Source organism: Echiichthys vipera, assembly GCF_963691815.1.
Source record: "Echiichthys vipera genome assembly, contig: SCAFFOLD_40, whole genome shotgun sequence".
NCBI lineage: Eukaryota > Metazoa > Chordata > Actinopteri > Perciformes > Trachinidae > Echiichthys > Echiichthys vipera.
In genome coordinates this window covers 96,306-115,087 of record NW_028154804.1, presented here as the reverse complement: position 1 = coordinate 115,087, position 18,782 = coordinate 96,306, and the positions used below count along the sequence as shown (strand labels likewise).

General features: G+C 49.2%; 1 protein-coding gene across 14 annotated transcripts; it reads left to right on the top strand.

Annotated features, from left to right (window-relative positions):
• Positions 1-4,225: 4,225 nt before the first annotated feature.
• On the top strand, positions 4,226-18,531 carry rnf130 (ring finger protein 130). 14 transcript variants are annotated; one of them, XR_014593829.1, is made up of 13 exons: positions 4,226-4,353; positions 4,988-5,278; positions 6,610-6,801; positions 9,041-9,291; positions 10,033-10,104; positions 10,329-10,411; positions 10,651-10,747; positions 11,314-11,500; positions 14,924-15,930; positions 16,162-16,185; positions 16,252-16,293; positions 16,393-18,280; positions 18,431-18,531. XR_014593829.1 is itself a non-coding variant. In XM_083940970.1 (9 exons), exons 2-9 carry the CDS (start codon positions 5,014-5,016, stop codon positions 15,031-15,033), a joined length of 1,257 nt encoding a protein of 418 aa, XP_083797096.1. In that variant the 5' UTR covers positions 4,226-4,353; positions 4,988-5,013; the 3' UTR covers positions 15,034-18,402. The 14 variants fall into 14 exon arrangements, 1 of the variants encoding a protein (XP_083797096.1); XR_014593830.1 differs by having other exon boundaries at positions 16,360-18,280; XR_014593831.1 differs by adding an exon at positions 15,964-15,996 and having other exon boundaries at positions 16,096-18,280.
• Positions 18,532-18,782: the final 251 nt, after the last annotated feature.

The following is an 18,782-nucleotide window of genomic DNA, read 5'->3' as shown; positions in this document are numbered from 1 at the left end:
ACACAGACAGACAGACAGGTTAACACAGACAGACAGGTTAACACAGACAGACAGGTTAATACAGACAGACAGGTTAATGCAGACAGACAGGTTAATACAGACAGACAGGTTAACACAGACAGACAGGTTAATACAGACAGACAGACAGACAGGTTAATACAGACAGACAGACAGGTTAACACAGACAGACAGACAGGTTAACACAGACAGACAGGTTAACACAGACAGACAGACAGGTTAATACAGACAGACAGACAGGTTAACACAGACAGACAGGTTAATACAGACAGACAGACAGGTTAATACAGACAGACAGGTTAATGCAGATAGACAGACAGGTTAATACAGACAGACAGACAGGTTAATACAGACAGACAGGTTAATACAGACAGACAGACAGGTTAACACAGACAGACAGGTTAATACAGACAGACAGGTTAATACAGACAGATAGACAGGTTAATACAGACAGACAGGTTAATGCAGACAGACAGGTTAACACAGACAGACCGGTTAATGCAGGCAGACAGGTTAACGCAGACAGACAGGTTAATGCAGACAGACAGGTTAACACAGACAGACAGGTTAATACAGACAGACAGGTTAATACAGACAGACAGACAGGTTAACACAGACAGACAGGTTAATACAGACAGACAGGTTAATACAGACAGACAGACAGGTTAACACAGACAGACAGACAGGTTAATGCAGACAGACAGGTTAATACAGACAGACAGGTTAATACAGACAGACAGACAGGTTAACACAGACAGACAGGTTAACACAGACAGACAGGTTAACACAGACAGACAGGTTAATACAGACAGACAGACAGGTTAATACAGACAGACAGGTTAATACAGACAGACAGGTTAATACAGACAGACAGACAGGTTAATACAGACAGACAGGTTAACACAGACAGACAGGTTAATACAGACAGACAGACAGGTTAATACAGACAGACAGGTTAATACAGACAGACAGGTTAACACAGACAGACAGGTTAATACAGACAGACAGGTTAATACAGACAGACAGGTTAACACAGACAGACAGGTTAATACAGACAGACAGGTTAATACAGACAGACAGGTTAACACAGACAGACAGGTTAACACAGACAGACAGACAGGTTAATACAGACAGACAGGTTAACACAGACAGACAGACAGGTTAACACAGACAGACAGGTTAATACAGACAGACAGGTTAATACAGACAGACAGGTTAACACAGACAGACAGACAGGTTAATACAGACAGACAGGTTAACACAGACAGACAGGTTAACACAGACAGACAGGTTAATACAGACAGACAGGTTAATGCAGACAGACAGGTTAATACAGACAGACAGACAGACAGGTTAATACAGACAGACAGACAGGTTAACACAGACAGACAGGTTAATACAGACAGACAGGTTAACACAGACAGACAGACAGGTTAATACAGACAGACAGGTTAATACAGACAGACAGGTTAACACAGACAGACAGGTTAATACAGACAGACAGGTTAATACAGACAGACAGACAGGTTAATACAGACAGACAGGTTAATACAGACAGACAGGTTAATACAGACAGACAGACAGGTTAATACAGACAGACAGGTTAACACAGACAGACAGGTTAACACAGACAGACAGACAGACAGGTTAATACAGACAGACAGGTTAACACAGACAGACAGGTTAATGCAGACAGACAGGTTAACACAGACAGACAGGTTAATGCAGACAGACAGGTTAACACAGACAGACAGGTTAACACAGACAGACAGACAGACAGGTTAATACAGACAGACAGGTTAACACAGACAGACAGACAGGTTAATACAGACAGACAGGTTAATACAGACAGACAGGTTAACACAGACAGACAGGTTAATACAGACAGACAGGTTAATGCAGACAGACAGGTTAATACAGACAGACAGACAGACAGGTTAATACAGACAGACAGGTTAACACAGACAGACAGACAGGTTAATGCAGACAGACAGGTTAATGCAGACAGACAGGTTAATACAGACAGACAGACAGACAGGTTAATACAGACAGACAGACAGGTTAACACAGACAGACAGACAGGTTAATGCAGACAGACAGGTTAATACAGACAGACAGGTTAATACAGACAGACAGACAGGTTAACACAGACAGACAGGTTAACACAGACAGACAGGTTAATACAGACAGACAGGTTAATACAGACAGACAGGTTAATACAGACAGACAGACAGGTTAATACAGACAGACAGGTTAATACAGACAGACAGGTTAATACAGACAGACAGACAGGTTAATACAGACAGACAGGTTAATACAGACAGACAGGTTAATACAGACAGACAGGTTAATACAGACAGACAGGTTAACACAGACAGACAGACAGGTTAACACAGACAGACAGGTTAATACAGACAGACAGGTTAATACAGACAGACAGACAGGTTAATACAGACAGACAGGTTAATACAGACAGACAGGTTAACACAGACAGACAGGTTAATACAGACAGACAGGTTAATACAGACAGACAGGTTAACACAGACAGACAGGTTAATACAGACAGACAGGTTAACACAGACAGACAGACAGGTTAATACAGACAGACAGGTTAATACAGACAGACAGGTTAACACAGACAGACAGGTTAACACAGACAGACAGACAGGTTAATACAGACAGACAGGTTAACACAGACAGACAGACAGGTTAACACAGACAGACAGGTTAATACAGACAGACAGGTTAATACAGACAGACAGGTTAACACAGACAGACAGACAGGGTAATACAGACAGACAGGTTAACACAGACAGACAGGTTAACACAGACAGACAGGTTAATACAGACAGACAGGTTAATACAGACAGACAGACAGGTTAACACAGACAGACAGACAGGTTAACACAGACAGACAGACAGGTTAATGCAGACAGACAGGTTAATACAGACAGACAGGTTAACACAGACAGACAGGTTAATACAGACAGACAGACAGACAGGTTAATACAGACAGACAGACAGGTTAACACAGACAGACAGACAGGTTAACACAGACAGACAGGTTAACACAGACAGACAGACAGGTTAATACAGACAGACAGACAGGTTAACACAGACAGACAGGTTAACACAGACAGACAGGTTAATACAGACAGACAGACAGGTTAATACAGACAGACAGGTTAATGCAGACAGACAGACAGGTTAACACAGACAGACAGGTTAATACAGACAGATAGACAGGTTAATACAGACAGACAGGTTAATGCAGACAGACAGGTTAATACAGACAGACAGACAGGTTAACACAGACAGACAGGTTAATACAGACAGACAGGTTAATACAGACAGACAGACAGGTTAACACAGACAGACAGGTTAATACAGACAGATAGACAGGTTAATACAGACAGACAGGTTAATGCAGACAGACAGGTTAACACAGACAGACCGGTTAATGCAGGCAGACAGGTTAACGCAGACAGACAGGTTAATGCAGACAGACAGGTTAACACAGACAGACAGGTTAATACAGACAGACAGGTTAACACAGACAGACAGGTTAATACAGACAGACAGGTTAACACAGACAGACAGACAGACAGGTTAACACAGACAGACAGGTTAATACAGACAGACAGACAGACAGGTTAATACAGACAGACAGGTTAACACAGACAGACAGGTTAACACAGACAGACAGGTTAATACAGACAGACAGGTTAATACAGACAGACAGTCAGGTTAATGCAGACAGACAGACAGGTTAACACAGACAGACAGGTTAATACAGACAGACAGGTTAATACAGACAGACAGACAGGTTAATACAGACAGACAGGTTAATACAGACAGACAGACAGGTTAATACAGACAGACAGGTTAATACAGACAGACAGGTTAACACAGACAGACAGGTTAATACAGACAGACAGACAGGTTAATACAGACAGACAGACAGACAGGTTAATACAGACAGACAGGTTAATACAGACAGACAGGTTAATACATACAGGTCTCGCGATAGTTGATCCAAATCTCGGGTACCTGTCTGCCGCCTCCCCGTGCAGCGGAACTGCGCATGCGCAGTGCGCCGCCGCACACAGACGGAGAGACGGGGCTCGAGCCTCCACCGAACAACAACAACCACCGGGAAAAACCCGGGATTAAACCCGAGCAACCGGGGCCCACCGCCCGGGACCGCACCGGGACATTCACCGCGACATTCACCGCTCATTTACCGGGACCACAGCGCCAGGGACGGCGGGAGGAGAGCGGAGGCAGGCGGGGGTCTGCAGCCCGGGAGACGGCCTGTCTGTCCGCCTGCACACGGTGAGACAAAGCGGGATGCACGGCGGTAAACACTGAGTCATGCTGCCGGACTCACTGCAGAGGACAGGGGGACAGACAGGGGACAGACAGAGGACAGGGGGATAGACAGAGGACAGGGGGACAGACAGGGGACAGGGGGACAGACTGAGGACCTGGGGCAAAGGACCAGGGAGACAAAGGGACAGACAGAGGACAGGGGGACTAAAGGACAGACAGAGGACCAGGGGGACAGACAGAGGACAGGGGGACAGACGGGGACAGGGGGACAGACAGAGGACAGGGGGACAGACGGGGACTAAAGGACAGACAGAGGACCAGGAGGACATGGGACTGATGGAGGACGGGTACAGAAACGTTGACAGACAGACAGACAGACAGACAGGGACATGTTGATGTAACTGACATTGGGACAAAAAGACATTTTAAAGACATGAAGAGGACACGAACGGGACACACACAGACGCACAGACGTCCTTTCTGAGGACCTTGGTCCATGAGGACATGAACGGGGACACACACAGACGCACTGACGTCCTTTGTGAGGACCTTGGTCCATGAGGACACGTTGGGGACAGGTTGGGTCTCCACGGGGGACAGGAAGTCGTCTCTGAAGGAGTCTCTGTTTGTGTCCCAGGACCGTTTGGATGTGACGAGGACGCCATGATGTCCCCGAGGTGGACCGTCCGTCTCCCCGCCCCCTTGGTCCTGGTCCAGGTCCTGGTCCTGTCCCGGACGGCGTGGACGGCCCGCTCTGACAGGAACATGGTGTCGGAGGAGTACGTGGGCGCCACGGTGAACGCCACGGTGCTGGACGCACGAGGAAACGCCGTCCACGCCATGAGCAGCGACGAAGGGACGTACGGACAGAACTCCCCGAAAATGGACGCCAAGGGAGTGGTCATCGCACCTGCGCCGCATCACGGAGGTATGACATCACAACACACCTGAGGACACACACACACCTGAGGACACACACACCTGAGGACACACACACACACCTGAGGACACACACCTGACATCACAACACACCTGAGGACACACACACACACCTGTGGACACACACACCTGACATCACAACACACACCTGAGGACACAACACACTTGAGGACACACACCTGAGGACACACACACACCTGAGGAAACAACACACACCTGAGGACACAACACACACCTGAGGACACAACACACTTGAGGACACACACCTGAGGACACAACACACCTGAGGACACACACGCCTGAGGACACAACACACCTGAGGACACAACACACCTGAGGACACACACACACACACACACCTGAGGACACACACACACACACCTGAGGACACAACACACACACCTGAGGACACACACACCTGACATCACAACACACCTGAGGACACACACCTGAGGACAAACACACACCTGAGGAAACAACACACCTGAGGACACAACACACCTGAGGACACACACCTGAGGACACACACACCTGAGGAAACACACACACACACACACCTGAGGACACACACCTGAGGAAACACACACACACCTGAGGACACAACACACCTGAGGACACAACACACCTGAGGACACACACACCTGACATCACAACACACCTGAGGACACACACACACACCTGAGGACACACACACCTGACATCACAACACACCTGAGGACACACACACACAACTGAGGACACACACACCTGACATCACAACACACCTGAGGACACACACCTGAGGACACACACACACACACCTGAAGACACACACACCTGAGGACACACACACACACCTGAGGACACACACACACACACACACACCTGAGGACACACACACACACCTGAGGACACACACACCTGACATCACAACACACACACACACACCTGAGGACACACACACCTGAGGACACACACTGAGGACACACACACCTGAGGACACACACACACACACACCTGAGGACACACACACACACACACACCTGAGGACACACACACACACACACCTGAGGACACACACACACACACCTGAGGACACAACACACCTGAGGACACACACACACACACACCTGAGGACACACACACACACCTGAGGACACACACACACACACACCTGAGGACACACACACACACACACCTGAGGACACACACTGAGGACACACACACCTGAGGACACACACACACACCTGATTGTAGAAGAGCAGCAGCTGAGCGATGATGCAACGCGCTGATCAACGTGGACTCTGCTGACGCAGTAACCATGGTAACGTGTCTCCTCAGTGCTGGACCGGCAGGGCTGCGACCCCACCACCCGCTTCCTGGCCCCCCCCCGGGGGGTCCACTGGGTGGCGCTGCTGCAGAGGGGGAACTGCACCTTCAGAGAGAAGATCCTGAAGGCCGCCGCCTACAACGCCACGGCGGTCCTCATCTACAACAACTCCACCGACAAGACGGTGAAGATGGGACACGAAGGTCAGTCTGAGCACGCCTCTGATCCTGGATCAGGTCTCAGCAGCTCCAGCCTCTGATCCTGGATCAGGTCTCAGGGGCAGCAGCTCCAGCCTCTGATCCTGGATCAGGTCTCAGCAGCTCCAGCCTCTGATCCTGGATCAGGTCTCAGGGGCAGCAGCTCCAGCCTCTGATCCTGGATCAGGTCTCAGGGGCAGCAGCTCCAGCCTCTGGTCCTGGATCAGGTCTCAGGGGCAGCAGCTCCAGCCTCTGATCCTGGATCAGGTCTCAGGGGCAGCAGCTCCAGCCTCTGGTCCTGGATCAGGTCTCAGGGGCAGCAGCTCCAGCCTCTGATCCTGGATCAGGTCTCAGGGGCAGCAGCTCCAGCCTCTGATCCTGGATCAGGTCTCAGGGGCAGCAGCTCCAGCCTCTGATCCTGGATCAGGTCTCAGGGGCAGCAGCTCCAGCAGGGACCCCAAACTTCTCTTTCCCGGGCCACATTAACCAGCTCTAACTGGGGGATCCTGAGGCGTTCCCAGGCCAGTGTGGAGATCTAACCTCTCCACCTGGTCCTGGGTCTTCCCCGAGGCCTCCTCCCAGCTGGACGTGCCTGGAACACCTCCCTAGGGAGGCGCCCAGGGTTCATCCAGACCAGATGATCCTGAACCACCTCAACTGGCTCCTTTCAACACAAAGGAGCAGCGGCTCTACTCCGAGTTCCCGTCTCACAGACTGGATCCTGGACCTTTGGCCTAGTGTGCTCTGGGACCAGGTCCACTTCTGAGCCTCCTTCTGTTCCAACATGGTGTTTGTTAAAGAGGATCCAGGAGCAGCACACAAGTCTAACACCAGACGCTGGGGTTTAGATCAGGGAGGCCGTTCCTCCCAATCAGCCTCTCCAGGTGTCTCCATCGTTGCCCACGTGGGCGTTGAAGTCTCCCAGCAGGACTCTGGAGTCCCCTACTGGAGCCCCATGCAGGACTCCATTCAGGGTCTCCAAGAAGGCCCCAGACTCTGAACTGCTGTTCGCTGCATCTGCACCAACAACAGTCAGAGTCGTCCGTCCGTCCCGTCCCCCCCCCCCCCCCAGCCCTCAGGGTCACAGGGACACAAACCTCTGCACCACCATAAGGAGAGGGGAAACCGTTAGCTTAGCATAAAGACTGTAAACAGGGAAACAGCTAGCTTAGCATAAAGACTGTAAACGGGGAAACAGCTAGCTTAGCATAAAGACTGTAAACGGGGAAACAGCTAGCTTAGCATAAAGACTGTAAACGGGGAAAAAGCTAGCTTAGCAAAAAGGCTGGAAACAGGGGAAACAGTTAGCTTAGCATAAAGACTGAAAACAGTTAGCTTAGCATAAAGAGCAGTGAGTTCCTGAGGATCGATGTCGAGGTCTAAACTTAGAACCTGTCATTTATTAATGAGGTCACTGTGACCTCACACTGTGTGTGTGTGTGTGTTTGTGTGTGTGTGTGTGTGTGTGTGTGTGTGTGTGTGTCTCTGTGTGTGTGTGTGTGTGTGTGTGTGTGTCTGTGTCTGTGTGTGTGTGTGTGTGTGTGTGTGTGTGTGTGTGTGTGTGTGTGTGTGTGTGTGTGTGTGTGTGTGTGTCTGTGTGTGTGTGTGTGTGTGTGTGTGTGTGAGTGTGTGTGTGTGTGTGTGTGAGTGTGTGTGAGCAGAAAATAAATAATAATAAACAAAATGCAGCTCAAGTTATTAAATTTGTCCCGTGTTGCATCATGGGAATTGTAGTTGTGACGGTGCAGTTACACCACAGTGCAGCGTGGGACGGTTTTGGTCTGGTCCTGATTCTGATCCTGGTTCTAGTTCTAGTCCTGGTCCTGATTCCGATCCCTCTCCCGGTCTTGATTCTAGTCCTGGTTCTCGTCTTGTTTCTGGTCCTGGTCTTGATTCTAGTCCTGGTTCTGGTTTTGATTCTAGTCCTGGTTCTGGTCTTGACTCTGGTCCTGGTTCTCGTCTTGTTTCTGGTTCTGGTCCTGGTTCTCGTCTTGTTTCTGGTCCTGGTCTTGACTCTGGTCCTGGTTCTCGTCTTGTTTCTGGTCCTGGTCTTGACTCTGGTCCTGGTTCTGGTCTTGTTTCTGGTCCTGGTCTTGACTCTGGTCCTGGTTCTGGTCTTGTGTCTGGTTCTGGTCTTGACTCTGGTCCTGGTTCTCGTCTTGTTTCTGGTCCTGGTCTTGACTCTAGTCCTGGTTCTGGTCTTGTGTCTGGTTCTGGTCTTGACTCTGGTCCTGGTTCTGTGCAGGGACAGGGGACACGGTGGCGGTCATGATCACGGAGGTCTACGGTAAAGAGATCCTGGCTCAGCTGGAGAGGAACCTGACGGTCCTGGTCTCTGTGGTCGTGGGTCAACGTGGTCCCACCAAGAACATCAACCGCGGCTCTCTGGTGTTCGTCTCCATCTCCTTCATAGTGCTCATGATCATCTCCTCGGCGTGGCTCATCTTCTACTTCATCCAGAAGATCCGCTACAGCAGCGCCCGGGACCGCAGCCAGGTACCGCTGCTAACACAAGGGCTAACTCCGCTACAGGCTAACACACTGCTAACACACACTGCTGCAGGCTAACACCGCCACAGGCTAACACACTGCTAACACACACTGCTGCAAGCTATCACCGCCACAGGCTAACACACTGCTAACACACACTGCTGCAGGCTAACACACCGCTTCATGCTAACACACTGCTACATGCTAACACACTGCTAGCTGCAGCTGCTGAACACGTATCATTGATTGTTTCTCGTGTTGGAGAAAAATAAACATGAATAGAAGCAGCAGCTGCTCCTCTGCTCATGTGTCAGACCCCAGAGTTCAGACCGTTTCTGTGTCACTGCTTACATGCTAACATCTGGCTAACACACAGCTAACATGCGGCTAACATGCGGCTAACACACGGCTAACATGTGGCTAACACGCTAACTCCTGTCCCCCTGTCGTCTTCATGTTGTTCAGATGAGTCATGAATATTTAATCAAGTCAATCTCTGCCCCCCACTGTAATCTAACCTTCTCTGAGGACACACACTCTCACACACACACACACACACACACACACACACATACACACACACACACTCACAGGCACACAACACATCCACCCACACACACGTCAACTGCAGGACGACCTTCCCTTCACCTTCCTGCAGCGTCGGCCTCTCCCGTCCTGCAGCACACACACACACACACACACACACACACACACACACACACACACTAACTGTCCTCTGTGTCTCAGCGTCGCCTTGGTGATGCAGCGAAGAAAGCGATGGGGAAGTTGACCACGAGGACGGTGAAGAAAGGAGACAAGGTACAGTTCAGCCTGACCCCAGACCAGCACACGTGAGGGACATGAGGACGGGATGAAGTGTAAAGCTGCTCCTGTGTGTGTGTGTGTGTGTGTGTGTGTGTGTGTGTGTGTGTGTGTGTGTGTGTGTGTGTGTGTGTGTGTGTGTGTGTGTGTGTGTGTGTGTGTGTGTGTGTGTGTGTGTGTGTGTGTGTGTGTGTGTGTGTGTGTGTGTGTGTGTGTGTTAGGAGACGGACCCGGACTTTAACCACTGTGCGGTGTGTATCGAAGCGTACCAGCTGAACGACGTGGTCCGGATCCTGCCCTGCAAGTGAGCCTGAACACACACCCCTGCTTTCATAACACACTTCATTTATACAGCCAATTAAACTGTGTGTGTGTCTGTGTGTCTGTGTGTGTGTCTGCGTGTGTGTGTGTGTGTGTGTGCGTGTCTGCATGTGTGTGTGTGTGTGTGTGTGTGCGTGTCTGCATGTGTGTGTGTGTGTGTGTGTGTGTGTGTGTGTGCGTGTCTGCGTGTGTGTCTGTGTGTGTGTCTCTGTGTGTGTGCAGACATGTCTTCCATAAGGTGTGTGTGGACCCCTGGCTGAACGAGCACTGCACGTGTCCCATGTGTAAACTCAACATCCTCAAAGCTCTCGGCATCATGGTGAGTCATCGCAGCGTCATCACCCTGCAGCCAATCAGAGCCCAGTATTCACCCTGCAGCCAATCAGAGCCCAGTATTCCCCCTGCAGCCAATCAGAGCCCAGTATTCACCCTGCAGCCAATCAGAGCCCAGTATTCACCCTGCAGCCAATCAGAGTCCAGTATTCACCCTGCAGCCAATCAGAGTCCAGTATTCACCCTGCAGCCAATCAGAGTCCAGTATTCACCCTGCAGCCAATCAGAGTCCAGTATTCACCCTGCAGCCAATCAGAGTCCAGTATTCACCCTGCAGCCAATCAGAGCCCAGTATTCACCCTGCAGCCAATCAGAGTCCAGTATTCACCCTGTAGCCAATCAGAGTCCAGTATTCACCCTGCAGCCAATCAGAGCCCAGTATTCACCCTGCAGCCAATCAGAGCCCAGTATTCACCCTGCAGCCAATCAGAGTCCAGTATTCACCCTGCAGCCAATCAGAGCCCAGTATTCACCCTGCAGCCAATCAGAGCCCAGTATTCACCCTGCAGCCAATCAGAGCCCAGTATTCACCGTGTCCCTGTGCGTCCTCAGACCAGTGTCCCCTGCGTGGACAGCGTGGTGTTGGACGTGGAGCGTCTGGGCGTCAGTCCGGCGTCCGTCAGCCAGAGGGCGACGCTGGGCGACAGAGAGCAGCCGTCCATCAGCCTGGAGCCCCTCAGCCCCCCCCACCCTGAGGCCCCGCCCAGAACTCCTGCTGACATCACCATCGCTGTGACCAGTAAGAACGCAGCGCCACACGACGACCACGTGACCACCAACGGGTCAACTTTACACTGTCATAGAGCAGCTTTACACTGTTATAGAGCAGCTTTACACTGTCATAGAGCAACTTTACACTGTCATAGAGCCGCTTTACACTGTCATAGAGCAGCTTTACACTGTTATAGAGCAACTTTACACTGTCATAGAGCAGCTTTACACTGTCATAGAGCAGCTTTACACTGTCATAGAGCAACTTTACACTGTCATAGAGCAGCTTTACACTGTCATAGAGCAACTTTACACTGTCATAGAGCAGCTTTACACTGTCATAGAGCAACTTTACACTGTCATAGAGGAACTTTACACTGTTATAGAGCAACTTTACACTGTCATAGAGCAGCTTTACACTGTCATAGAGCAGCTTTACACTGTTATAGAGCAGCTTTACACTGTCATAGAGCAACTTTACACTGTCATAGAGGAACTTTACACTGTTATAGAGCAACTTTACACTGTCATAGAGCAGCTTTACACTGTCATAGAGCAGCTTTACACTGTCATAGAGCAGCTTTACACTGTCAGAGCAGCTTTACACTGTCATAGAGCAACTTTACACTGTTATAGAGCAACTTTACACTGTCATAGAGCAGCTTTACACTGTCATAGAGCAGCTTTACACTGTCATAGAGCAGCTTTACACTGTCATAGAGCAGCTTTACACTGTCATAGAGCAGCTTTACACTGCCATAGAGCAACTTTACACTGTCATAGAGCAGCTTTACACTGTCATAGAGCAACTTTACACTGTCATAGAGCAGCTTTACACTGTCATAGAGCAGCTTTACACTGTCAGAGCAGCTTTACACTGTCATAGAGCAACTTTACACTGTTATAGAGCAACTTTACACTGTCATAGAGCAGCTTTACACTGTCATAGAGCAGCTTTACACTGTCATAGAGCAACTTTACACTGTCATAGAGCAGCTTTACACTGTCATAGAGCAGCTTTACACTGTCATAGAGGAACTTTACACTGTCATAGAGCAGCTTTACACTGTCATAGAGCAGCTTTAAGCTGTCATAGAGCAGCTTTACACTGTCATAGAGCAACTTTACACTGTCATAGAGGAACTTTACACTGTCATAGAGCAACTTTACACTGTCATAGAGCAGCTTTACACTGTCATAGAGCAACTTTACACTGTCAAAGAGCAGCTTTACACTGTCATAGAGCAGCTTTACACTGTCATAGAGCAGCTTTACACTGTCATAGGGCAACTTTACACTGTCATAGAGCAGCTTTACACTGTCATAGAGCAGCTTTACACTGTCATAGAGCAACTTTACACTGTCATAGAGCAGCTTTACACTGTCATAGAGCAGCTTTACACTGTTATAGAGCAGCTTTACACTGTTATAGAGCAGCTTTACACTGTCATAGAGCAACTTTACACTGTTATAGAGCAACTTTACACTGTCAGAGCAGCTTTACACTGTCATAGAGCAGCTTTACACTGTCATAGAGCAACTTTACACTGTCATAGAGCAGCTTTACACTGTCATAGAGCAGCTTTACACTGTCATAGAGGAACTTTACACTGTCATAGAGCAACTTTACACTGTTATAGAGCAACTTTACACTGTCAGAGCAGCTTTGCACTGTCATAGAGCAGCTTTACACTGTCATAGAGCAACTTTACACTGTTATAGAGCAACTTTTCACTGTCAGAGCAGCTTTTACACTGTCATAGAGCAGCTTTACACTGGACAGAGCAACTTTACACTGTCATAGAGCAGCTTTACACTGTCATAGAGCAGCTTTACACTGTCATAGAGCAGCTTTACACTGCCATAGAGCAACTTTACACTGTCATAGAGCAGCTTTACACTGTCATAGAGCAGCTTTACACTGTTATAGAGCAGCCTTACACTGTCATAGAGCAGCTTTACACTGTCATAGAGCAGCTTTACACTGTCATAGAGCAGCTTTACACTGTCATAGAGCAGCTTTACACTGTCATAGAGCAGCTTTACACTGTCATAGAGCAGCTTTACACTGTCATAGAGCAACTTTACACTGTCATAGAGCAGCTTTACACTGTCATAGAGCAGCTTTACACTGTTATAGAGCAGCTTTACACTGTTATAGAGCAGCTTTACACTGTCATAGAGCAACTTTACACTGTTATAGAGCAACTTTACACTGTCAGAGCAGCTTTACACTGTCATAGAGCAGCTTTACACTGTCATAGAGCAACTTTACACTGTCATAGAGCAGCTTTACACTGTCATAGAGCAGCTTTACACTGTCATAGAGGAACTTTACACTGTCATAGAGCAACTTTACACTGTTATAGAGCAACTTTACACTGTCAGAGCAGCTTTGCACTGTCATAGAGCAGCTTTACACTGTCATAGAGCAACTTTACACTGTTATAGAGCAACTTTTCACTGTCAGAGCAGCTTTTACACTGTCATAGAGCAGCTTTACACTGGACAGAGCAACTTTACACTGTCATAGAGCAGCTTTACACTGTCATAGAGCAGCTTTACACTGTCATAGAGCAGCTTTACACTGCCATAGAGCAACTTTACACTGTCATAGAGCAGCTTTACACTGTCATAGAGCAGCTTTACACTGTTATAGAGCAGCCTTACACTGTCATAGAGCAGCTTTACACTGTCATAGAGCAGCTTTACACTGTCATAGAGCAGCTTTACACTGTCATAGAGCAGCTTTACACTGTCAAAGAGCAGCTTTACACTGTCATAGAGCAGCTTTACACTGTCATAGAGCAACTTTACACTGTCATAGAGCAGCTTTACACTGTCATAGAGCAGCTTTACACTGTCATAGAGCAACTTTACACTGTCATAGAGCAGCTTTACACTGTCATAGAGCAACTTTACACTGTCATAGAGGAACTTTACACTGTCATAGAGCAGCTTTACACTGTCATAGAGCAGCTTTACACTGTTATAGAGCAGCTTTACACTGTCATAGAGCAGCTTTACACTGTTATAGAGCAGCTTCACACTTTGATAATGTAACGTTCGTTGTAGTTCCTCCAAACGTTGCTCCTCACACTGAAGTGTGCTGACTGTGTGTGTGTGTGTGTTGTGTCACACTGACGTGTGCTGACTGTGTGTGTGTGTTGTGTCACACACTGACGTGTGCTGACTGTGTGTGTGTGTGTGTGTGTGTTGTGTCACACACTGACGTGTGCTGACTGCGTGTGTGTGTGTGTGTGTGTGTGTGTTGTGTCACACACTGACGTGTGCTGACTGTGTGTGTGTGTGTGTGTGTGTGTCACACTGACGTGTGCTGACTGTGTGTGTGTGTGTGTGTCACACTGACGTGTGCTGACTGTGTGTGTGTGTGTGTGTGTGTGTGGTGTCACACTGACGTGTGCTGACTGTGTGTGTGTGTGTTTTGCAGGCGGACACTTCTTCAACAGGAACTCGATGTCTCCGCGCAGTGTCGTCTGTGAGATGGAGCTGCCGGACATCCAGGCCTCGCTGGATCGCTACGACGACAACAAGTCCTGAGGCCCGTCGTCGTGGTTACGACCCCCCTCCACCACCTCCACCTGCGGATGCGTTCAGTGTTTCCTTCAGGGGGCGGGGTCTGAACTTTAAACATAGTGTAATCCATCAGACTTGGACCCAGTCTGGACCCGGGTCTTAGTTCACACCTGTCGGCTGGACGCTCATTTTTATTTTAACTTTGGAGGAACCAGAACCAGAACCAGGCTCCTCTGGTACACCTGGAGGGAATGTTACTCTTGAGTTCCTGGGAAGGTTCTGGACTTCCTGAAAGCCCTCTTGAGTTCCTGGGAAGGTTCTGGACTTCCTGAAAGCCCTCTTGAGTTCCTGGGAAGGTTCTGGACTTACTGAAAGCCCTCTTGAGTTCCTGGGAAGGTTCTGGACTTCCTGAAAGCCCTCTTGAGTTCCTGGGAAAGTTCTGGACTTCCTGAAAGCCCTCTTGAGTTCTGGAAAGTTCTGGACTTCCTGAAAGCCCTCTTGAGTTCTGGAAAGTTCTGGACTTCCTGAAAGCCCTCTTGAGTTCCTGGGAAGGTTCTGGACTTCCTAAAAGCCCTCTTGAGTTCTGGAAAGTGTTGCTGGGCACCAAAAGAAAGTTCTTGGTACCCTGGAAACCGTTCTTGGACACGTCCTGAGTTCTTGAAACGTCTGTGGCCGTCTGGAGAAGACCCGGTCCAAACAGAACCAAGAGGTCTGTTGGTTTTAAAGATGCTCCCTGGAAACGTTTGTGACGTCCTGATAATGTTCCTGACTTTCTCCGTTGTTTCCTGAACACGTTTCTATAAAAGTCTTCGTTGGATTCTGCAAAGACTCGTGGAACAGTTCTTGGGTTCTTGACAAACTCTGAGGACCTGAAAGAATCCAGGAAATGTTCTTGAGGTCTCTGGTTCCTTTGTTAGTGAGGTTCCTGGGCCCCTCACTAAGTAGGTCCTGAAGGTTCCTGAGCCCCTTACTAAGTAGGTCCTGAAGGTTCCTGAGCCCCTCACTAAGTAGGTCCTAAAGGTTCCTGGGCCCCTCACTAAGTAGGTCCTAAAGGTTCCTGAGCCCCTCACTAAGTAGGTCCTAAAGGTTCCTGGGCCCCTCACTAAGTAGGTCCTAAAGGTTCCTGGGCCCCTGACTAAGTAGGTCCTGAAGGTTCCTGAGCCCCTGACTAAGTAGGTCCTAAAGGTTCCTGGGCCCCTCACTAAGTAGGTCCTAAAGGTTCCTGGGCCCCTCACTAAGTAGGTCCTGAAGGTTCCTGGGCCCCTCACTAAGTAGGTCCTGAAGGTTCCTGAGCCCCTCACTAAGTAGGTCCTAAAGGTTCCCGGGCCCCTCACTAAGTAGGTCCTAAAGGTTCCTGGGCCCCTCACTAAGTAGGTCCTAAAGGTTCCTGGGCCCCTGACTAAGTAGGTCCTGAAGGTTCCTGAGCCCCTCACTAAGTAGGTCCTGAAGGTTCCTGAGCCCCTCACTAAGTAGGTCCTGAAGGTTCCTGAGCCCCTCACTAAGTAGGTCCTAAAGGTTCCTGAGCCCCTCACTAAGTAGGTCCTGAAGGTTCCTGAGCCCCTCACTAAGTAGGTCCTAAAGGTTCCTGAGCCCCTCACTAAGTAGGTCCTAAAGGATCCTGGACAGTTCTCAAGGCTTTAAAAGGGTTCCGGTTTTCCTGGAACATGAACCCAAATGGACCTGGGAGCATCTGGAGGAAACACTCGTGAACTTTATCAGTGTTAACTCCCCTTTTAGATTTAAAGGAACAGTCCAACATTTTCTCTGTGATGTGGAGTTCCTCAGGGCGGCGTCCCGGGTCCTCTGTGTTCTTCAGGGCAGCGTCCCGGGTCCTCTGAGTTCCTCAGGGCGGCGTCCTGGGTCCTCTGAGTCCTGGGTCGTCTGAGTTCCTCAGGGCGGCGTCCTGGGTCCTCTGAGTTCCTCAGGGCGGCGTCCCGGGTCCTCTGTGTTCTTCAGGGCAGCGTCCCGGGTCCTCTGAGTTCCTCAGGGCGGCGTCCTGGGTCCTCTGAGTTCTTCAGGGCAGCGTCCCGGGTCCTCTGAGTTCCTCAGGGCGGCGTCCTGGGTCCTCTGAGTCCTGGGTCCTCTGAGTTCCTCAGGGCGGCGTCCTGGGTCCTCTGAGTTCCTCAGGGCGGCGTCCTGGGTCCTCTGAGTTCCTCAGGGCGGCGTCCTGGGTCCTCTGTTGTTCTTAAACCTTCGCTTCAGTATTAAACCCTCTGGGTCTCCAGTCACAGGAGAAGATCACTGACCTAGCTTAACGTGAACCTCGTTAGCGGTCCATCCTGTAGTCAGCTGATTAGTCCCCAGGTCTGTGAGCCAATGAGAAGAGAGTCTGAGGGGAGTCACTTCCTGTTCTGCCACAAACACGAAGACTCACCCTGGTCTCTGGTTGAACTCTAATAAGAAACAGTTTGAATTTTATAATCCTTTCCATAAACAGCAGGAGGGTTCGTTCCACCACCGAAGAAGAAGAAGTCTGATGGTCTCAGCTGCTGCTGCGACACAGGAAACACGTCCCCACACTTCCTGTTTACGAGCAACTTAAAGGTTGAATCTGCAGAATCTTTATTAAAGTTATATTTTAATAATAATCAAACAGCTGCGGGGCGTCTGAGGGGAACCTGGCAACCAACCTGAACCTGGCAACCATCCTGAACCTGGCAACCAACCAACATGAACCTGGCAACCAACCAACCTGAACCTGAACCTGGCAACCAACCAACCTGAACCTGAACCTGGCAACCAACCAACCTGAACCTGAACCTGAACCCGAACCCGACTGCTGGAGTTCTGTTTTGTTGCCGTGGTGACCTGGAGACTCCAGATGGAGCCGTTCTGCTCGTTCTACAGATTCAACCTTTAATTCTCATTTTTAACGTTCTCACCAGCGTCTGTTGGAGTCTAAACATATAAACATATACTTATGTATTTATTATTTATAATGCAAATGCAACGACTTTGTCCACAAACGTGAAACCTGTCGCCTCGTCATGTGACGTCTCTCCTCTCTTCCTATTGGCTCTCAGAGCTGCGGTCCTCAGGTCAGTTAGCTGTGATGCTAACGGCTGCTAACGTGTTTGTGACGGACTGCTCCTTTAAAGTGTTTATTATTATGAATATGAATAATATTAAACAGCTTCTGTAATAATCCGCTCATATAAACAGCATTATACAAATATAACCTGATCAATATTAATATTCTGAGAGGACGCGTCCGTCCCCGTCCGTGTCCGTCCGTCCCACGCTGAGGAAGAGGAGGAGGATGAAGAAGAGGGTGATGATAATGATGATGATGATGAAGAAGAGGATAAAGAGGGTGATGAAGATGACGATGATGATGGTGACGATGATGAAGAAGAGGATATAGAGGGTGATGAAGATGATGATGATGATGATGGTGACGATGATGAAGAAGAGGATATAGAGGGTGATGAAGATGACGATGATGATGGTGACGTGTGTGCGACGCCTCAGTTCACTGTGTCTCTGACTGCCTCAGCATTAAAGTCTCATTTCTGCCCTTTAACACGCAGCACTGTCATTTATTATACTTATTATTGTTATTAATATTATTATTGTTGTTGTCGTTTTCCATCCACGCAACTGAGTCTTTAACACACACACACACACAGGGACACACACACACACAGAGACACACACACACAGAGACACACAGGGACACAGAGAGACACACAGGGACACACACACACACACACACAGGGACACAGAGAGACACACAGGGACACAGACACACAGGGACACAGAGAGACACACAG